We start from the raw sequence: 24,256 nt of genomic DNA on the forward strand, positions 1-24,256 counted from the left end.
CTGGCCCCGGCTCTTCTACGGGCAACAAAAACAGCGATCAACGAACTGCTACAACCAGGTATAGTTCACCCCCCTACCGTGCCTCACCATCAAACCAGTTCCAAAAAAGTGCTATTTTGTTACACTCTGTGGTGAATAGAGAGTTCTCAAAACTTGACCAATCTATGACAGTTATCCCATCCCTCACCTTTACGACTTCATACATTCCCTCTTGGATGTGACTGTCTTTAGGGTCACTGACTGCAGAAAGGCCTACCTCCACATACCTATGCATCTGGACAACATCTCTAAGACTGCTGTCATTACACCTTTTGGCCTCATCAAGTTTCCTTTCATGCTATATGGACTGAAAACAGCACCTGAAACCTGGCAACTATTGATTGGTGGCATTCTCTTCAAATTCTACTATTGCTACGTGTATCGTAATGCTATCCTAATTTTTTCTGCCAACCCTTAAGATCAGGAATGGCATCTTCAACTAGCACTTGCTGCCCTTCAAAAAGCTGGCATAGTCATTAACAAAGATAAATCTCAGTTGTGGAGAAACAAAATAACCTTTCTCAAACATGTTCTTAATGTCGATGACATCAAACCCATACCCCAATGAACAGAGTTCATTCAGCTGTTAACACATCCATAGACACACCACAAGCTTTCATCTATGTTAACTGCCACATGTGGTGGCAATTCAGGCTCCCTCACTCTCATTCTTGCAAGGTTGAATACACAGGGAAAAGGAAACTTGTGTGGACCACTGACATGCAAGCTGTTTTCAACCATTTCAAAGACTGCCTCATAAAATGGCTGTTCTGACACACCTGATACCAGATGCACAGCTCACTGTCACTATGGATGCCAATGATTTGGCCATCGGGATGCCCCTATAGCAAGTTGTGGCAGGTTAAATGTAACGACTTTGCTTCTTCTCTAGAAAACTCACAGAACTGCAGTTAAAATTGTCCATGTTCAGTTAAGTGTTTCATGTTGTGTACAAAACAATTTGATATTTCAGGAGGCTGCTGAAGTAGACATGTCATGATCTATATGAACCACATGCAACTCAATGCTGCTGATGCTGCTGTGTGTCACCCATCAAAGGATATATGTCCTCAATGCTTTTGTCATCTTGAACTCATCACACAACACACAGCTCACATCTGTTACGTGGAGATGACAACATCATTACCGACTAGCTCCCATGCATCAATACTGTTTCACTCCACATCAACTATGCTGAACTGATGGATGAACAACAAGACCATGGTACATCTATAATGAACCTACTCAACAGTGACACTCTAATCTTCACAGTGAATGGTAAGTAATTCCTGGCACTGATGTCCACATTATCTGTGATTTTTAACAGAACAGAATTTGATGTCTCATTGCCACGCTCATGAGCTGACCAGTGTTTGATAAGCTTTACAACCTGACTCGCCTGATGGTTCAACCAATGGTACATCTCATAACCAAACTGTCCATTTGGCTAAGATCAACTGAGTGCCGCATCTAGTCACAAGCTTGCCTGGTACACCAATATAGAAAGGTTGACTGGCATATGCAGTCCCCTCTCAGTCACTTCGATATATCTCATGCACAATTTTGAGATGTGCACCTCAACCTTGTAAGCCCCCTGCTGGAATCAGAAAACTACAAATACATTCTGTTAATAACTAATCAAGTCTCATTCTGGGTCGAAGTCATGCCTCTGATAGACATCACAGTGGAACCCACTGCTTGAGCTTTCATCGACACGAGGTCATCTCACTTCGATTGCCCAGAAACAGTTACCACAGACCAAGGGAGCCAATTTGGATCATCTCTGTTTGATGCACACTGCCAGCTCTGTGACATTACTCACAATCATAAAACCGCATACCATTCACAGGCTAATGGGCTTGTGGAATGGTAGCATTGCCCTCTGAACATTGCACTCATGTGCCATGGTGGACTGTTGGTAGAGGCCTAACTACTATAGTTAACCAATCCCTTCAAGAAGAGTAGTTAAGCCACTATTCAAAAAAGGTGCAAAAGAACATATGGGAAACTATCGCCCACTCTATCTTCTTCCATCACTATCAAAAATATTTGAAAAGATAGTCAGCATACAAATTCAAAATGCCATAGAAAAATTTAAAATAATCTCAAAAAATCAGTATGGATTTCAAAAAGGCAAAACCACAGTATCTGCTATAAATAATTTTGTTGATAAAATTAGCTCATCTCTAGCCAACTCACTGCATGCCACATGAATTTTTTTGGGACCTCTCAAAGGCCTTTGATAGTGTGAATCACTCCTTGCTACTCTGTAAACTGGAAAAGTATGGACTTAGGGGCATGGTATTAGAATGGTTTAAATTCTATGGAACCAACCAGAGACAAAGAGAGGTTATAACATCAGAGAAAGGAACTTATACTTCAAAATAGAAAACCATTTCACATGGAGTACCCCAAGGTTCTGTCTTAGGTCCCATTCCGTTTTTGTTTTACATAAATGATCTGCCACTTAATATTGGGTGTCACACAGTTTTATTTGCAGATGACACATCATTAATCATTGGAAGTAGCAGTACTGTTCAAATTCAACAAACTGTATTATATACTTTACAAAAATTAGATAACTGGTTTGATTGAAATGGGTCAAAATTAAACATGGAAAAGACTCAGTTAATGCAGTTTAAAACAAAACAAGCAAAATTAAATGATATTCAGGTCAGTCACAGAAACCAGGATTTGCAGGAAGCTAGCTGTGTGAAATTCCTAGGAATGCAACTAGATAAAAATCTATCATGGGGATCACATATACAGTACCTTGTAAATAAATTAAAAAGCCTAGCATTTGCAATGAGAATATTGTACAATGCTACCAGTATGGGCATAAGAAAAGTAGTATATCACAACTACTTTGAGTCAGTAATAAGGTATGGAATTGGATTTTAAGGTAACTCAAACCATATATGTCGAATGCTAAAACTTGCACAATGTAGGGTGAAGAAAATTATGTCGCCCACTCCTAAAAAATCTAAATATAGCAAGTGTTCCATCACTATACATATATGAGCTGATTATCTATGTACACAGTAACCCTCATTTATTTGTAGCAAATCATTTTCAACATGATTACAACACCAGAAATCAAAATAATTTTTGCTGTCCACCCACCATTTGAAACTTTATTGCTCAAGCTCCACATTATACATGTATGAAAATTTATAACAAAGTGAAAGGAAGAGAATTGCTCAGCATAAATTTAGAAACACTGAAAGAAATCCTCATATGAGAAACTAGTGCAGAAATGTTACTATTCAGTAGAAGAATTCATAAATGACAACCTGAAAATTTGAGCAGGAGAGAGCAGGTACTTAGGATGTTTAACCTTAAAAGTCTGTCACTTTTGAAGAAAAATTATTAATTGCTTAATTAAGTAATTATTCAGTGTTGTATATTATATTACTGGTGTTATAAGGATAATTTAAACCAGTTTTTGTGTTTTGACGAGTCTCCTGTACTTTAAGTCAATGGCTTGAATCTCTATGTTATGAGACAATACACTTCTACTTCTGCTTCTACTTATACTTGACATGGGTAGAGGCCTTTGTATGATGTTTAAGGAGGACCTACGGGCTTCCCTTGTGGAAGTCCTGTACAGCAAGTCCATTATGCAACCAGTGGGGTCTGTCCTCTCAACACCAACTCCTGACATGGCAGACCTACCAGTGTTACTGCAGCAGGTGAAGTACCACATACACAATTCACAGAATCGACCACCTACTGCTTACACTGCCCCAAATCTTCATACACAAGTTGCTCTCAGATTGCAACTATGTAATGCTACACAATCTGGCCAGCACTACAACCATCTTATTCGAGTCCATTTTCCATTGTCAAGCCTGGTCCACATACCTTCAACTTCTTGCTCAATGGAAAAACAATGATTGCCTCCTTGTACAGACTGATAGCGGCACAGGTCCTCCATGACTTTGTCACTCCTTGGCCTATAAATTCTGACACCTCATACAATGATGAAGACAACAACTCTCCCAGTAACATCAGGCATTTATGCTATGTGATGACCTGGCAGTCATCCCCTCGATGTCCATGACTTTGATCCTATAGTGTCAGCATCAAACTTGTTGATGACTTCATAGTAGATTAATGTCACAACACTCCCGACACATTTACCGCATGGATAGTCCACAACATCAACCTTGTCTTTTGATTACTGGAATGCGTTGTCTATGGAGCTATAATCTCACATTTGATGGCAGATGGCACATACACCATTACCACACCAGCACAGGCTTCTCTTCAGTTGTTACCTCAGGCCCTGCCGTCAATTCCAATGCCACTATCCTCTGATGCACCATCCATGCTGGCTCATCCACAGTTACCGCCTATGCCTGATTTGGTCTCGCCAACCAGTCTCCTTCTTACTTGATATGGTACCACCTCTGCACCACCACTACCAACTAGATGCTGAGAAACAGTTCACTCATATCTTGCTTTGCAGCTGGCCACAACACATCTGGTCATGTGCAACTCTGCATGGTTCCCATGACTGATGACACTTACCAATCATCACTTCCCCCAGCATACCATACTTTGGTGGAAAAGGGGGGGGGGGGGCTCTTGACTGGACATTGGGAATATGGACATTGGGAATATCAGTGCTAGCGGCACCACTGACCAGATAGTTTCCACAGCAGAGTAGAGTATCTGTGAGCAGTGCAACTAAGACCCACTACAGTTCTATTGGAAGTGTTGTTGTGTTGTAGTCCTCTCTGTATCAGTAAAGGGTATCATACTAAATCATTTTGGCTACATTAATTGTGCACCTCTTTATATCAGTTAGGGAAGTGTACCACATATGTCAATGGTTAAATGTGGTAGGAAAAATTGCCAAATCCATAAGAGACAGTTAAAATTACATAATATTTTTATAAATGAATCTCTAGATACCCTGAATGAATTCTGGGCTCCTTAGCCTTTGAAACCAAATTGATCTTGACAGCAGAAACTGCAAGTTGTTATCTGATATTGATTTCTGTAAGCAGTGAAAGAAGATACAAAAGCAACTACAGAGTATGTAATGACTTAATCTGGACAGTAGAAACTACAAGTTAGAGCCAGAATATAAAATTTTTTCATAAGAGTGGAAACAATTACCTAAATATGTAGTCTGTAATTTGTCAAAACAGTTATGTCTGCATAAATAATATAATGCATTCATCTGGATATAATGGAGGGAAACATTCCACCCATTACATGCAGTCTCCCATCCTTCATCAAAGACACCAACCACTTTCTCGAACGCCTGGAATCCTTACCCAATCTGTTACCCCGGAAACCATCCTTGTAACCACTGATGCCACTTCCTTATACACAAATATTCCGCGCATCCAGGGCCTCGCTGTGATGGAGCACTTCCTTTCACGCCAATCACCTGCCACCCTACCTAAAACCTCTTTCCTCATTACCTTAGCCAGCTTCATCCTGACCCACAACTTCTTCACTTTTGAAGGCCAGACATACCAACAATTAAAGGGAACAGCCATGGGTACCAGGATGGCCCCCTCGTATGCCAACCTATTCATGGGTCACTTAGAGGAAGCCATCTTGGTTACCCAGGCCTGCCAACCCAAAGTTTGGTACAGATTTATTGATGACATCTTCATGATCTGGACTCACAGTGGAGAAGAACTCCAGAATTTCCTCTCCAACCTCAACTCCTTTGTTTCCATCAGATTCACCTGGTCCTACTCCAAATCCCATGCCACTTTCCTTGACGTTGACCTCCATCTGTCCAATGGCCAGCTTCACACGTCCGTCCACATCAAACCCACCAACAAGCAACAGTACCTCCATTATGACAGCTGCCACCCATTCCACATCAAACGGTCCCTTCCCTACAGCCTAGGTCTTCATGGCAAATGAACCTGCTCCAGTCTGGAATCCCTGAACCATTACACCAACAAACTGGAAACAGATTTCGCATCACGCAACTACCCTCCCGACCTGGTACAGAAGCAAATAACCAGAGCCACTTCCTCACCCCCTCAAACCCAGAACCTCCCACAGAAGAACCACAAAAGCGCACCATTTGTAACAGGATACTTTCCGGGACTGGATCAGACTCTAAATGTGGCTCTCCAGCAGGGATACGACTTCCTCAAATCCTGCCCTGAAATGAGATCTATCCTTCATGGAATCCTCCCCACTCCACCAAGAGTGTCTTTCCGCCGTCCACCTAACCTTCGTAACCCCTTAGTTCATCCCTATGAAATCCCCAAACCACCTTCCCTACCCTCTGGCTCCTACCCCTGTAACTGTCCCCGGTGTAAAACCTGTCCCATGCACCCTCCCACCACCACTTACTCCAGTCCTGTAACCCGGAAGGTGTACACGATCAAAGGCAGAGCCACGTGTGAAAGCACCCACGTGATTTACCAACTGACCTGCCTACACTGTGAAGCTTTCTATGTGGGAATGACCAGCAACAAACTGTCCGTTCGCATGAATGGACACAGGCAGACAGTGTTTGTTGGTAATGAGGATCACCCTGTGGCTAAACATGCCTCGGTGCACGGCCAGCACATCTTGGCACAGTGTTACACCATCCAGGTTATCTGGATACTTCCCACTAACACCAACCTGTCAAAACTCCGGAGATGGGAACTTGCCCTTCAGTATATCCTCTCTTCTCGTTATCCGCCGGGCCTCAACCTCCGCTAATTTCAAGTTGCCGCCGCTCATACCTCACCTGTCTTTCAACAACATCTTTGCCTCTGTACTTCCGCCTCGACTGATATCTCTGCCCAAACTCTTTGCCTTTACAAATGTCTGCTTGTGTCTGTGTATGGCGGATGGATATGGGTGTGTGTGTGTGTGTGTTTATACCTGTCCTTTTTTCCCCCTAAGGTAAGTCTTTCCGCTCCCGGGATTGGAATGACTCCTTACCCTCTTCCTTAAAACCCACATCCTTTCGTCTTTCCCTCTCCTTCCCTCTTTCCTGATGAAGTAACCGTTGGTTGTGAAATCTTGAATTTTGTGTGTATGTTTGTGTTTATTTGTGTGTCTATCGACCTGCAGCGCTTTCATTTGGTAAGTCACATCATCTTTGTTTTTAGGTATAATGCATTCATCTTTTTACATAAATATGGCATTATGTATTAACCTATGTACATAAATATAATGTTTGGAAAAGTCATTATTTGATGATTATGTGTAAAAAGAAATGTAAATAAAATAAATAAAAGTTTTTAATTTTATTTTGAATTGGTAGAGATGCCTAATAACATCCATTTGCTAAATGGTGTGTTGCTGTGCATCATTACAGTAATTAACATGGAGATAGTTTTTTTGAAGTATTAAATAAAAGCAAAACCAAAAAATAAGTGACAGTCACAGGGGCCGCATGACTAGATTTAGATTGAGAATATTCATCTATAGATAGTTTTCAGGTGCTTGTTTTTTGAAGCTTCATATTTTAGTCTGTTAGTGGTGTGATGTCGTTCAGTGGATGGAAAATATGTTTTAAAAGTAATGAAACCTACAGAAATCAGTTAAACACTTATTAAAAGTTCTGTCTGTAATAGCTATTCTGTAATCACAAAATGTAACATCATTTTCAGCCTGTCGTAACAGCTTCTTGCCCGACTTAATTTGAAAGGAAATAAAATTGAATGCATGATTAATTTTAACAAATGGCATTTACAAGTTATCAAATGACTACATCACAAATTTTAATTATGTCCATCACAGTTAACACTATGCAATAATGCATGCTTTTATAAAAATAGTTAAACCATGTAGGATGGGAAAATTTTCAAAACTATTAGAACACACTAGTTCTTTACATATGATACAAACACTTTATATTTTGTTTTCCTTCCACAAATTTCTAATGGCAGTGGTTTGCATTTTTGACTTCTGCGAGTTTTGGCCAAAGATTCTCTGCATGAAATATTTCATCTGCTGTTCTGTTCACTTGGTATTGGTTTACTTTAGGTGGAGGTAGAATTGACCTGCCTCTTTTTACAATACTCGCATCATGATAACTAATCTTTATTAGTGCTCTTGCTGTGAACACCATAAATATAAAAGAGTTAAATTATTTTTCTTTGCCCTATATATGAACCAGCAATTTATTACACACATATCGAGAAAATCACAAATACTCACAGGTACCAATGTTTCTTGTGGTGCTGGTGCACATACAATGCCAAACATTAGTCCATTACATCAACACCTTCAATGTACGAATTGTAGTAAGCAACAACATGTGATGAAAAATGTCAATAATTTCTTCTTTCTTGCTCGTTCACTTTGCAGCATCCTGTTACTGGTTACCAATGCTTGCTGAAGCCACATAAACAACAGAGCTGTGAAGCCAGCAAGTAATTGTAAAACAACTATCATTTATTACTGTTGAAACTGCTTCTTGGCCTTTTTTCCTCAGTTAGTTTTCAGGAAGTATCACGGATTGAGCTCCTTGGAGCCTATTTGGTCAACACATTACTGTGGCATATATTTCATATTCTACAGTTCCTGTAGCAGAGGATTATTTGTGAACCAATTATTGAAAAACACTTTATGGTTTTTGTGTTCTAGATCATCACAGTCTCAAGATAACATCTGCACAGGCTCAAAACTCACTGACCATTTCTCTTCTTCCACTGCTTCCTGGTAAACTTCAAATCTGTGCACATATTATGAGCTACCTGCAAGAACCCATATCTTGAGGCCTCATAGTTCAGGTTTCCCTGCTTTATATTGCTTCAATGCATGTTGGCCTCTAATTTGTAGTTTGGTTATCAACAGACTGTGTTCTACATCAGGTGCTTGTAGAAATGAACTCTGAAGGGAATCTGAAACAGGGTGAATCTTGTACAGTTGATCATATTTTCTACTCCTTGTGCACTGTTGTTGTTTATCTCAAACTGACCGACTCTCATGCTGCTCACAATCAGATCAGTTTTGAATGCAGCCTCTAAACACAAATAGGACCTAATCCTAGGTTATTTGACATAATACATGATTACATTTATACCCAAGAACTTCTGCAAAATCTGGCACAATAAGACACAGTTCTTCATTTCCATTTTTGTTGCATGCAGATTAGCTGGCAAACAATGGTTTCCATCAAAGCAGAAGAGAATAGAGGCATGAAAATGCCAACAAGTGCCTTCTGATCTAGTTTTATTTTGTGGTCCCCAAAGAATACGGGAACAGATATGTAGAAACAACTGTCTGACATAGTTCATGTACTATTCACTTGTCTATTACTTCTCTGAACTGGTGCAGTAGTCACAAAGCATGGAAGAATAGTAGGAGACTCAATCTCTTCTTCAATTCCTCTGAACTTGAACTATTTTCTGGGTCGATAATATTTTTGGCCTGTTCCACTATCCTCTGGTAGATACAGTATGTCCTGAAGTAGAAGTAAATGGCGACTAATGGTTTCCATACATTGTCACAATAATGACACACATGTTCAGAGCCCATGGTAGTAGAAATATGTTTATAATTCATTCTCAGTGATAATACAATGTGGTAATGTGTACAGACCATCTCATTAATATTACTACTTTCAAATGCCTTCATGCCTTCCACAGAACAAATCTACTTCAGTTGTGAACATATGTACAAGACCTTTTTTCTCAGGTGCCATCTTGCCGACACATGCCAATTCTCAGATCAACAACAGCCCAAGTAAAACTCTCACTGGCTGCTAGGTGGCACCAGTGGGTATGTAATGTCCACTCCAGTGGACTGTATGCAATAGAGGTATCTGAGAGGGCAATAGCAGTGGTGTGCAAAGCAGAAAAGTTGTCATCCAGCATCAGGTAGCAGCATTGAACCTAAACTCCAAAACTGTTTATGACACACCTTTAAATTGAGATTGAAAACAAATTTGTGGCAGGTTGGTGTTTTATTTCAGATAATTTTTTAAAACATCTGTGACAAATATTTGAAAACATAACTTAAGCCAATTCATATTAAGATGATTACTTCACGTTATTTACTTACATTTTAAGATTATTGAAGTACTGCTTTGTCCATTTTTCAGTAGCAATCGTTCTAGCAATTGCTGATGCAGCTAAATCTGTATCAAAATTGAAATATGGTAGGTCTGATACCCAGTCTCCTTCAACTTCCACTTCATATTCCTTTGCAGGGTCTGACTGTAACCTGACAAAATATTATAAAGAACACAGCTGCAGATACAAACAAACTGTATGAACATCTCTGCAAATCATAGGAAGTTAAGTTTATGAAAATATCAATATGTCTGTCAGCAAATATTGAAGGAATCACAAAAAAGTTGTGATACTTAAATAACTTCTGTAACAATAACTCCTTTATGTAAAAGTAGACTGTGTAAATAATTTAAGATTGTGTCTAAGCATGAACAAAAGTTATAGGCTCTATTGGTATAACATCAAAATGTTAGCAATGCATATTTGGAAAATGCTGTAACAGAAATTAAAAAGGAAAATAGCCAGTATGCCCAAAACATCAAACACAATAATGACAATGACTGAAAAGAAATGTAAGGCTGGTGAGGTATAGATTGTGTTTGTTCTAGAAGCCAAAGGTTGAGTCATTACATAACTGAAGTCTGAAATGCTGCATCTGTAAATATTTTAACTCTATTACAATACTTAGGTGAAAGACTAAGATGCCAAATTTCTAAAAAGTGAACACAGAAAACTGCATGACATACAATGGGAAAGAAAGCAGAGGAATTCTACTGAAACAAACAGAAGCTGGTAAACAGACGGATAGGACAATGTACAGTGAGTAACATTAATATTCGGATACTTTGAGATTATTGCTCTGCAGCATCATAACTTCACTTTTAACACAACAAAAATAAAAAAAATAATCAAGTGTTATATTAAGGTAGTTACTCAGTAAATAATAGTATTAACCTTTTTATACAACTTGTAACAGTTGTTAAATAATACTGTTTAAATAAAACACTGTTCAGTTTTCAAATAATGGCAAATCTAGGATGGACTGTAACAGTATTATGAGAAGGAAAGTTGCTACTAACCAAGTAGCAGAGATGCTGAGTTGCAGAGATAGGCACAACAAAAAGACTTTCACAATTAAAGCTGTCAGCCATTGGCTTTCATCAACAACAGACACACACACACACACACACACACACACACACACACACACACACACACACACGCAAACCCAACTCACACAAATGACTGCAGTATCAGACAACTGAAACCACACTGCGAGCAGCAGCACCAGCGCATTATGGGAATGGTGACTGGGTGGGGGGTAACGAGGAGGTTGGGACGGTGAGGGGGAGGGATACTATGGTGGGGATGGCGGACAGTGAATTGCTGCAGGGGAGAGGTGGAGAAGGGGCAGGGGGAGGGGGAAGAAGCAGAAAAGGAGAGAAACAAAAAGACTGGCTGTGGTGGTAGAATGACGGCTGTGTGGTGTTGGAATGGGAACAGGGAAGGGGATGGATGGGTGATGACAGTGACTAATGAAGGTTGAGACCAAGAGGGTGATGGGAATATAGAATGTACTGCAAGGAAAGTTCCCACCTGCCCAATTCAGAAAAGCTGGTGTTGCTGGGAAGAATCCATATGGCACAGGTTGTGAAGATCTCCTGTGCCTTATCTTTCCAGTCTCCCACCGTATCCCAATGACCCTCCATCCGGACACATAGGAGCATTCGCCTCGTAACTCAGTACCACCCAGGACTGGAGCAACTGAATTACATTCTCTGCCAGGGTTTCGACTACCTCTCATCATGCCCTGAAATGAGCAATGTCCTGCCCACTTTCCTTCCCACCCCTCCCACAGTGGTATTCCGCTGTCCACCAAACCTACACAATATACTCATTGATCCTTACACAACCCCTGCTCCCAACCCCTTACCTCATGGCTCATACCCCTGTAATAGACCTAGATGCAAGACCTGTTCCATACATCCTCCCACAACCACCTACTCCAGTCCGGTCACTAACATCACCTATCCCATCAAAGGCAGGGCTATCTGTGAAACAAGTCATGTGACCTACAAGCTAAGTTGCAACAACTGTGCTGCATTCTATGTAGGCATGACAACCAACAAACTGTCTGTCCACATGAATGGCCACCAACAAACTGTGGCCAAGAAACAAGTGGACCACCCTGTTGCTGAGCATGCTGCCCAGTACGACATCCTTCATTTCAATGACTGATTCACAACCTGTGTCATATGGATCCTTCCCACCAACAACAACTTTTCTGAATTGAGCAGGTGGGAACTTTCCCTGTAATACATCCCATGTTCCCGTAACCCTCCTGGCCTCAACCTTCGTTAGCCACTGTCCTCACTCATCCAGCCCCGTTCCTGTTCCCATTCTAGCACTACACAACCATCATTCCACCACCTCAGACAGTCTTTTTATTTCTCTCCTCTTTTGCTACTCCCCCCCCCCCCCCGCCCCTCTCCACCTCTCCCCTGCCCTCCGTCTAACATGTAGCACTTCACTGTCTAGCACCCTCAACATATTATCCCTCGCCCTCCCCGCCCCAGCCTCCTCCTTACCCCAACACAGCCGCCACTCCCATCATGCACTGGTGTTGCTGCTTGCAGTGTGGTTTCATTTGCCTGATACTGCAGTCCTGTGTGTGAGTTGCATTTGCACGCGCGCGCGCGCGCGTCTGTGTGTGTGTGTGTGTGTGTGTGTGTGTGTGTGTGTAATGTTGACGAAGGCCTATGGCCAAAAGCTTTAATTGTGAGAGTTTTTTTTATTGTGCCTATCTGCAACTCAGAATCTCCACTATATGGTGAGCAGCAACTTTCTTTCTCATAATACTGTTCAGTTTTCGCATTACTTTAATATTCAGACAGGTGGCAACAGCACTTGTTTTTAACAAACGTGTAAAGTTATATAATCTGAGTTAGAAGACAGTGTTTGTTTATAAGGTGGTAAATTATTCAAATGGTACAATACATGCAAAACCAATACCAGTTTTGATATATGACAATTAGTGATTGTTCATAATGTGAAAGGTAAATGATATTGACAAGTTGCTACCATGTTCATAATGAGTAAGAGTACTGTGGCAGATATCATCAGACAATTAAAGTACAAGGACTGTATAGACTCTGTACCTCAAAAAGGCCAACCAAAGAAATTGGATGCATGTGATAAGAGGAACCTAATATGAAAAATAAAGAAGGATCCTACACTCAATGCATAAAGGTTAGCAAGAGAGCTTATAAATGAGACTGGAAAGGAGGCACATCCTCAAACAATTCACTGAGAATCAAAAAATAGTGGCTACAATGGAAGAGTGGGCAGGAAGAAACTTTATGTGAATGAACAGAATCAAAAGAAGGGACTGGACTTTGTTAAACAGTCTATTAGAAAGGAAGAAATATGGTGGAGTGACATCATTTTTACTGATAAAACGAAGCATGGAGGTGGCAGTGTTCTTTTCTCAGATTGTATATTCAAACTTGGTTTGGACAAATTAGTGTTCATCAACAGTATCAACAAATAGATATATGTGAACAAATTAAAAAACAATTTGCACATAAGTGCTGATAAAATGGGGGTATCAAACATGTTTAAGTTTTACCAGGATAATGACTTGAAGCACTGCATCTGTCCTGAACTGAGAGTTTCAAGCTTCTCACTGAAATATGACACTAGTGCTTTTCTACCTAACTTAATGAACATAGATATTATTCTAATTGTTTTATAACAATGAAAATAATCAATTATTCACAATATAATGCAAATGGATAGATAAAAAATCTACTCGCCAAGCGGTGGCATACAAAATAATTTAATGTTTACGAACTTTCGGAGCCAGTGGCTCTTTCTTCTAGCAGAACAGTTGAAGAAGAAGGAAGATGGGTGAAGAAAAAAGACAGGAGAGGATTAGGGAAAGGAGTGAAGTTCATAAAAGTAGCCCAGAATCCATGGTCAGATGAGACTTACCGGATGGGATGAGAAGGAAAAACCAATTGTTGGGGAGGGCACTGGATGAGATTTGAAAACATGAGAGCTTAAAGGTAGAAGACAGGGTAATATGCAAGACAGAGATTACTACTAAAATATCATGCACTAGATAATAAGAGTGAAAAGCTAAGTGCATTTTCTGTAACCACTACCTCTAATCATCCCTTGCAAGCCTTCCAAGAATTCCTCACATCCAGCATTGCTTCACAACCTTTCCTCAGGTCCCTACAAATTGACCCTAACCTATCCTCTCCAGAACTTCAAGCTCTATAGTCCCTAAAAGGTGATGACTCTATCATTATCCTCCCATCAGACTAATGATCTACCACTGTGATACTTGACTGACAGGAGTATGTTACTGAAGGTCTATGCCAGCTGTTCGACACCTGTACATACAGCATCTTCCATCAAGAACCCATCCCTGTGATTCAAACTGACCTGCAGTCCCTTCTAAAAGCCTCAAGACTCTCACAAGGACTTACACCTCAATCCATCGAACTTCTTACCCCACCCAAACCACGCACCTCCAACTTTTACCTTATTCCTAATATCCACAAACACAATCTGCTTGGCCATCCTAAAGTTGCTGGCTTCAAAGCACCCACTGAATGTATATCTACCTTAGTTGATCAACACCTCCAACCCATAGTACAAAGACTTCCCTCCTGTATTAAAGATACCAACCATTTCCCAGATCATCTGAAGTCCATGTCCATCCCACTCCCACCACACATCTTGCTTGTCACTATTGATGCCATCTCCCTCTGCTCCAACATTCCCCATGTACATGGTCTGTCTGCTGTTGAACATTGCCTCAGTCAACATCCACCTGATTCCAAGCCTATGACATTCTTCTTGCTCACGTTAATCAACTTTATACTTACTAATGATTACTTCACCTTTGATGGGTCAACATGCAAACAGATCAGGGATATGGGTGTGGGAACCAGGATGGCTCCTTCCTATGCCAACGTTTTCATGGGTCCCTAGGAGGGGAGTTTCTTGGGATCCATAAGCCTTCAGCCCCTGGTTTAGTTCAGATACATTGATGACACCTTTGCCATATGGACTCATGGTGAGAATGACCTGTTAAAATTCCTGGAATCTCTAACTACCTTCTCCCAATTAAACTTCACATGATCCTATTTCGAATCCCATGCCGCATTCCTTGATGTTGATCTCATCCTCACTGAAGGCCAGCTACACACTTCCATCCACATCAAACCCACTAACAGGCTTACATTTTGACAGTTGCCATCCTTTCCATGTCAAACATTTCCTCCCATACAGCCTTGGCATTCGAGGGAAACATATCTGTTTGGATGCGGAGGCTTTACAGCAATACACCACACTCTCACTTCAGACTTCAATGGACTTAATTATGAAAAACAGCCTAGTTCTGAAGCAGATTTCTTGGGCCATCACATCCAATCCTGGTACTGCTGATCCCTCCAGAAAACAACTTTGGAGCACATCACTTGTCACCCAGTATTATCCTGGTCTTCAATGTATCAATCAGCTACTTCAGCGAGGCCATGACTTCCTAAAATCATGCCCTGAAGTGAGATCCATTCTGTCTGAGATTTTGCTCATCACACCTAGAATAGCTTTTTGTTTCCCTCCCAATCTCCGCAATGTCCTTGTCGGACCCTATGCTCCTTCTGCACCCATCGCCTTACCCTATGACTCCTAGCCCGGTGACCAACCCCATTACATGGCTTGCCCTACGCACCCTTCTACCACCACCTATTCCAGCCTTGTCACTGGCAAAACATATACTATCATAGGAAGAGCCACCTGTGAAACAACATATGTCATACACCAGCTTTTATATAAGAACTGTTCAAACTTTTACATCGACATGACTACTACCTAGTCATAAGTTAGGATGAATGTGCATAGGCAGAGGGTGTATACAGGCAACACACAATATCCTGTTGCAGAGCATGTTGTACAACATGATAATCATGACCTCGGTGCCTGTTTCACCACATGCACCTTCTGGATTCTTCCCCCAGACACCAGTTTCTCAGAACTCTGCAGGTGGAAACTAGCACTACAACATTTCCTTGGTTCTTGACACCCACCCAGCCTTAATTTACATTAATCCCTTCCATCACAGCATTTATTCATGGTAAAAACACCTTCCTTCACTCCATTTTAGTTTTCTACATATTTTACTTTCTGACTTGTCTGTTTTTTGCTGCCCCCCTCCCACCTCTGTTACATACAATGCACTTAGCTTTTCACTCTTATTAACGAGTGCATTATGTTTTAGAAGCAATATATGTCTTGCATATTACCCTGTCTTCTACCTTTAAGCTCTCATGTTTTTAAATCTCGTCCGGTGCACTCCCCAACAATCAATCTTTCCTTCACATCCAGTCCAGTAAGTCTCACCTGATCTGACTACTTATGTGAACTTTACCCCTTTCTCTAAGCCTCTCCAGTCCTTTTCCTTCACCCCTTTTCCTTCCCCTTCAGCTCTTCTGCTAGAAGAAGGAGCTACTGGCTCTGAAAACTTGTAAACGTTAAATCATTTTTTGTGTGTGTTCCCCTGCCGCTGTTTGGTTAGTAATTTTTTTATCTCTCCATTCACATTATTTTTACTTGTTTCAGTCATCCTTTATTATTTGGAAATCATTTTTCCACTGCTGCATCATAGCTATTAATGCCAGTTTCGGTGTGGACATCCTCAAAGATGTCAGGTCTATTTGTTGCCATTAGATCTAACATATTTCCATCATGTGGGGTTCTGCACTATCTGTTATGTATGAGGAGCATTCTATGAGTAATGCTACACATTTTTTTTCTTTCCTGGCTAATTTTGGTCAAAAAAAAAGAGAAATTTGTCTTGGGACATCATGGAATGTTCCTGCTTCAGCCCCTTGTATATGAGACAACTTTCTCAAGGTCAAATAAGGAAAGGACAGGTACTTTATTTCAGTTTCTATAGTAATGTGTCACATCACTAACAACTTTAATCTTAGCACAATTCAGTGCACTTTTAACCCATATGGACACAGACTCTGATTCATTTACTTTATGACAATTCCATGTCTTCAGAACCAATGGCATGGTAGACATAGAATAAGTGGTACCACGATCTCTGTTATACATTTCACATATCTGAAATGTGCAATAAGCAATAACTTCTCGGCTGTTAAAAGTCTCCAGCCCTGATATAGTTCCACTTTACAACCACATACTAGAGCCACAGTAACCCAAGCATTACCATGTGCACTAGCATCTGCATCAGTAAGTGTAAAATTGAGTACGTATCCACAAAACACTGAAGGACCAAGCAGAATAACTTGCACATCTACTTCGCTCTTCATAGTAACAGCTATATTATCAATAGCCTTACAGCATGTAAGGCACGAACGCCTTCTCCTCCTAAATTAACGTGGCATAACTAGTCTGTGTCGATGCTGCTGCATGTGCGGCTGCTCAACGATTGACGCTGTCTCACCAGAAACATCACTTATATAGCTGCCAGTTGTGGGTCTCAGACCTCCCATTGGCATGGTTCCTCCTGTGAGATGTCAGTGTCTGTTGGTGAATCAGTATCTGGCATAACTAATCACTGTGGCTCTATTACATGGTGGTAAAGTGGAGACTATCAGGGCTGGAGACCTAACAGCTGAGAAGTTATTGCATATCACACATTTCAGATATGTGAAGTGTATAACAGAGATCATGGTACATCTTGTTATATGTCTACCATGCCACTGTTTCTGAGGAAGAGGAATCATCACGAATCAGAGTCTGTGTCCGTATGGGTTAAAGGTGCACTGAATTGTGCTAAGATTAAAGTTGTTGTTGAAGTGACAGATGGCGACATTATGCATAGCCTTCAAAATAGCATCTGTAATAGAGGTGTGTTTCAAGCACAGAGCTGTCACTGAGTTTCTTTTGTCAGAAAACTAGAGCATCACAGATACTGACAGATGCTTGCAGAACATCTATGGAGACCTGGCAGTGAACAAAAGCACAGTGACTCATTGGGTGAGGCATCTGTCATCATCGCTACAGGGTCATGCAGACCTGTCTGATCTCCTGCATCCCAGCTGGCTGCACACAGCTGTGACACCTGCAGTGTTGGAATGTGTAGACACTCTCATTCAAGATAATCAATGGATCACAGTCAAACACCTCACTGCACAACTGGGTGTCTCTTTGCTGATGCTGACACATTCATCCACCAGTTGGGGCACTCAAAGGTGTGCACCTGCTGGGTTCCTCGTCAACTAACAAAATACCATAAAGAGCAAAGAAATGACCATCTGTGTGGAGTTGTTTACCCCAATGGGAAGCAGTACATGGTTGGTGGGCAGCACTGCTGAACAATGCAGTGTAACAGACAAGGGTCTATGTGATTCCACACAGGACCCTGTTTCACTCACAAACCATTCTAATCCTAAGCTACAAGAATCCAACAAGCTGGATTCATATCTACTCCCATCTGAAGAGCTATCAACAGCACCATGAATGAATCCAATTGCTCTGGATCTGATGCAGCTGGCTGCACTGTCTCCTGTGTTGCCAACTGCACAAAATCCTGTAGCACACACAGATAAAACTTGCTTGACTGTTCTCTCATACAAATGTCACCTTGGCAACCTATTAGTCATAGGACACAACTCACACTACTGTCTTTTTGACAAGATCAACCAACTTTGAGGTTCACCACTGTGTACAGCATTTTTGCTTTGAGTGAAGTCATCAGTGACGGCATGAAATTCGTCACCCTGCTTAGCCACCTTGGGGACCTTGCAGATCAGTAAGTGATACCATCCTCATCCTCCCTGCCCCCCCCCCCCCCCCCCCCCCAGCAGAAAACAAATATGAGACTGCGAAGGTAGCTCTACCCTGCCACCTCACATGCTCCCCACAGGAAGAAATCTATTACAGCATTTATGATGAAGTTTTAAGAGACGAGATTCCATTGCAATTATTTATGGTACCTCCTACGCACACATACTCTAACTGGCCATGGTCATGCATTAACATGGATCTTTGGATGCGTGCCTTATACTCATTGATCAAATATATTCTGTCATGCAGCACACACAATAAAAAGCAATGTTGATGAAAGTTATGGCTAGCACGTCTTGCAACTACAATGGCTGCATAACTGGACTCCCGCCTACAACGAGCTGAGCTGACCTCGCCTGACTCTGACATCTCCATGCTCAGTTGAAGTGATGACTTCACACAGCCACAATAAACCCCTGCTTACCCACCATCAGTTTCATGCCCATACCTGTGCAGAACATCACCAAAGACATTCTGCTCACATCTGTGCATAGCATCACCAATCACACCATGCCCCTCACACAGAATTGCTTTTGCTAGTACCATACACAATATGCCACTTCCACTCATAATTGTTCTCCAAACTTCATGCATAGTTGCAGGAGGTGTACCAGACTGTGCAGGATATCTAGGTCTCCTAAACACCCACAGTGACAATTACGGACTGCATCCTCCCCAATCTTTCCACAACAACAGACTGTTTGTATGGAACTTCATCAGTGGCTGACTATACCTGTTCAACACTGGCTCAGAAGTCAGTACGTCACCACCCTCTTCACCATGTCAAACACCATCCTACATGTCTCTCCAACTCTGTGCAGCAAATGATACAACAATCTGAGTCTATGGATCACAGATCCACACAGTAAACACCAGCCACAATGATATATTCACTTGGACATTTCTCAACGCTTATGTTGCTAAACCAGTTTTTGGTGCAGACTTTCTCTATCACTTTCATTTGGTTACCAACCTGTCCGGCAGTGTGCTAACTCATACAACAAGTGGCTGCTCTGCACAAGTGTTGTAAGCCAGGCCCCCTCAGCAGCCCAATGTAACAGCACAGCCCACCTACCACTGTAACCCCTGCCCGCTACAGATATACACGACATCATCGGCTCCTTCAGGATTTCCTCCACACCATCAACTGCATTCAGCACATTTAACATCTCCATTTTGATATGCCTGAAACGAATTTTTACTTACAACATGACTACATCCAAAGACATTGAGTGGGAACTCCACATGGCACAGTAACACCTTGAGCAGTTATGTCACCTGTGGTGTCACCGCCAGACACCACACTTGCTAGGTGGTAGCTTTAAATCGGCCGCGGTCCATTAGTACATGTCGGACCCGCGTGTCGCCACTGTCAGTGATCGCAGACCGAGCACCACCACACGGCAGGTCTCGAGAGACTTACTAGCACTCGCCCCAATTGTACGGACGACTTAGCTAGCGATGCAACACTGACGAAGCCTCGTTTATTTGCAGAGAAGATAGTTAGAATAGCCTTCAGCTAAGTCAATGGCTATGACCTAGCAAGGCGCCATAGCAATTGATAGTTATCGTATGAAGCATGGCTCATCAAGAACGATGTATACATATGATGGATTAAAGTTAAGTATTCCAGAAGCTACGTACTTTTCTTTATAGTATTCATTACGTATCCTGTTTCAGACCTCACGTTATCCTGCGTGAGCTTATAGCGTGCATTTTGCTCTCCTCAAACCACACTGTGTCGGCACTTCTGTCGACACATCATCACCCATCTACACCCGTTGTCCCCATTTCCATGAGAATGGTTCATACAGTGTGCCGTTAAGAATGGAACAGTTCATAACATTATCACCATGCCCAGACCCCCCGTCTAGTACATCACAGACCATGTCAACTACCACCAGATCTACATCAGGCTGCAAGAGCAGAGCAGTGGATGAACATTCTTACAGGCTGGGATAGTTTGCCCCTCTGGCAGTTCCTGGTTTAACCCACAAAACTGATCATTAAAAACAAAACAAAGGACCATTATGGACAGCTAATAAACTTCCAGGATTTCACCCATTCCCATTATTTAGCAAGCACCTCTGTTTTTAGTGTCACTGACAGTAAGAAAGTGTATCTACAAATATCTGGGTGTCCAGAAGACATTCACAAAATGGCTCTTATCACACCTTTTGGTTTGTTCAAGTTTATGTTTATACCACACAGACTTAAGCAACTGATGCAAATATGGCAAACTTCCTTGATGGTCTACTATCAATTTCCCATTCTTTTATGCTTATCTCAATGATATCTTAATTTTCTCACTTGACGACACCTCCCACAACATGCAACTCAAACATGTTCTGGATACCCTCTTTCACAATGGTGTCATTATCAATGAAGAGAAATGTCAATTTCAATTCAAAGAAGTTGTCTTCCTTGGACAAACTGTAAATACTCCAAGCACCCACCCCACACCACAATGTATAGAGACTATTCAGCAACTGCCACCATCACAAGGTTATTAAGAACTATGTTGGTTCTTAGGCATCGCACATTTCTGCAGAAGACACCTTCCACAGGCAGCTTCCCTGCAAACGCCATTAATGCAATCCCTTGCTGTTGAGAACACAACCAGCAAAAGCAATCTCACGTGGACAACTATGCAGCCTGCTTTTGAATCCCAGGCCATTACTATGGCGCACACCCTCCTTATTGCACAGCAGACATGAGTGACTCAACCATCGGCATTGTGCTGCAACAAATGGTGGAGGGCATTCAGCAGTTACTACATTTTTTTCTCATGCAAGATCATGCCATCACAAGGCAAGTGGTCTGCTTATGACAGGAAACTACTAGCACTCTACAAAGCAGTGCACTACTTCATGCAAGACGTAGAAGGATGCTTCCTAACTATTTACACTCATCATCGTCCACTCACCAACTCTATTTGCAACCCATCCAAGGACTCTTGCCACCAACAGTTTTGGCACTTAGACCACATTTATGAGCTTACCATGGATGTCTGCCACCTGAGAGACATGGAGAAAATTATGAAAGACTATTTCTCATGCATCAGCACCTTGCCATCTCACCTCAACTACAAACACTTTTCTGTGGCATAGTAACAAGATCAACAGTTAAAAGCTCTCATCCATCACCCATCCATTAACCTACAGATCAATGGGGTTTATGTTTCACAAGATTGGACACATTCCCTTGTACCTCAACAATTCTGCTGAGTTGTCTTCAAGCAGCTGCATAATTTGACTCACCCCAGCATTTGTCAAACCACTCAGTTGGTGGTGGACTGGTTCATATGGCCTAACATGAAGAAATGTTTGTGTATGTGACCTATGTTAAAAGAGTAAAGTTTCACATTATATGCAACAGCACCTAAGTCACTTCGAAATGTGAATATTGACCTTGTCAACCCGCTTCCTGTCTCCACTGGCGAACGATACATTCTGCTGGAAATAAATTGTGTCACACACTGGCCTGAAGCAATATGACTAAAAGAGATAACAGCTGAATCTACTACCATAGTATTTACTGAAATGAGGATCTCACGCTTTGGCTACCTCATATCCACCACAACTATATAAATAAATGCCGTGTGGCTAGGGCCTCCTGTCAGGTAGATCATTCGTCTGGTGCAAGTCTTTTGAGTTGACGCCACTTCAGTGACATGCTGTTGATGGGGATGAAATGATGATAATAAGGACAACACAACACCCAGTCCCTGAGTGGAGAAAATCTCTGTCCCAGCCAGGAATCGAACTCAGGCCATTAGGCATGACATTCCGTCGCGCTGACCACTCAGCTACCAGGGATGGACTCTACCACAACTAACCAGGGCCCACAGTTTGAATCTGCCCTATTCCTAGAATTGTGCAGTATGGCAGGTACAAAGTGATTCCAAAGCACTACAAAGTCCTATTGAGTAGTGGCACTGCACATTAAAGGCAGCCCCCATGTGCCGTGGTGGACTATGGACTGAGGCACTATTTTGGGTACTTCTGGGAGTCCACACAGCACAAAAACATGAACTCAGAGCCACAGTGGCTGAAATCTAATTTGGAAAAACGCTATCTCTGCCAGCCAACATTGTGTTCCAAGAACCATCAATTATGCCACCACACCTATCTGACCTGGTCTTTCATGTCAAGCAACGCACTGCTTACCTCCACATACCTCCGCTCCTTCTGCACTTGGTGTCTAAAGTCTTTCTACATAAAGTACATAAAGACAATAACTTTATAATGTTATGAGATGACATGGTACAATTGCCCTACAACCTCATACTCAGGCTCCCAAAAGGTGTTTTTAATAGACTATCGTACCTTTCACATATTATTATAGCATCTATTAACCGTGTCAAACCTGCAAGGCCACTACAAATATCTCACTAGACAACAACAATTGCCAAGTTCTCCCCTATGCTACACCTGTCGACCTTCACTAATGAAGCCATACTGTCAATCTTCAAATTGTGACTGGTCATCCATGAATTCCAATGACTATCTTTGCACATAATTTCAACATTTCCAACTATTGCACGACCACAATGTTGCTGTTTTGCCCTCACTGTGGTGCACAATTTATGCTGTTGGACAATGGTTCTCACGCCAAACATCAGGTGCTATGGATAACACTCTCATGCATCTGTGACAGTGAATTTCACTGATGACCTCTCCGTTGAGCAGCCTAAACACTGTAATACATTAAACAGAGCTGATATCCATTAACAAAATATCCATCCATGAAGCACTTCTTTATTCTGGAATCAAACTTTCCAGCAATTACTTCTCCAGTAAGTCATGTCTGTGCCACACAACCAAACAGTTTCTGTAGCTTTGGCATTTCACCATACTACAGAGTAGCAGGTACAGTCATTTTTAATGTACACACTGGCACTCTGATTACCAAGAAAACAGGAGTCTGTACTGCTTCTGACAGAAAACATTTTTCAAGTTTACTGTTCAACAACATCAAGTGAGCCTTGTTTTTAATGTTCCCATTCATGCACTCACATATTCCATTTGCTTGTTGTGCTCATCTCACAATCAATTCCCTTCTTTTTAAAACAGGTTTTCATTTCATTTGAAAAATATTCATCTCTGTTATTGCAGTGGAATCTACCAGTCCTCAAACTGAAATGAGGTTTTGCCATAGCTTCAGACCGTTTAAAGTTTTCTAGTACTCGTTTATTTTGCATCATGTGCCACCTTACCATTGACATAGCTGACAACATTGATTTCTCTGAATCACATTGCCTTCAGAAGAGTTCCAGTTTTTGCAACACTAATCCCTACCTGCCTTTCAATGATTTGCACTTTATCAATGCCTTTTAAGTCATTCCCAAAGTGTTCACTCACACCAGAGTCCAAAGGAAAGGAAACCAAATCATTAAATGCACCAGTCAAAAAATATTTGTGAAAACACTACCAGTAATAGAA

The 24,256-nt window shown here is 41.5% G+C and overlaps 1 protein-coding gene across 1 annotated transcript in view; it reads right to left on the bottom strand.

The window, feature by feature from the left end:
- LOC124788761 overlaps positions 1-24,256 on the bottom strand; it is a 249,014-nt gene that overhangs the window by 122,375 nt on the left and 102,383 nt on the right. Inside the window, exon 5 of the mRNA XM_047256044.1 lies at positions 10,030-10,191. Coding sequence (XP_047112000.1) covers positions 10,030-10,191 — 162 coding nt within the window. The remainder of the gene's footprint in view (positions 1-10,029; positions 10,192-24,256) is intronic.

The sequence above is a fragment of the Schistocerca piceifrons genome, chromosome 3, assembly GCF_021461385.2.
Source record: "Schistocerca piceifrons isolate TAMUIC-IGC-003096 chromosome 3, iqSchPice1.1, whole genome shotgun sequence".
NCBI classification, from domain to species: domain Eukaryota; kingdom Metazoa; phylum Arthropoda; class Insecta; order Orthoptera; family Acrididae; genus Schistocerca; species Schistocerca piceifrons.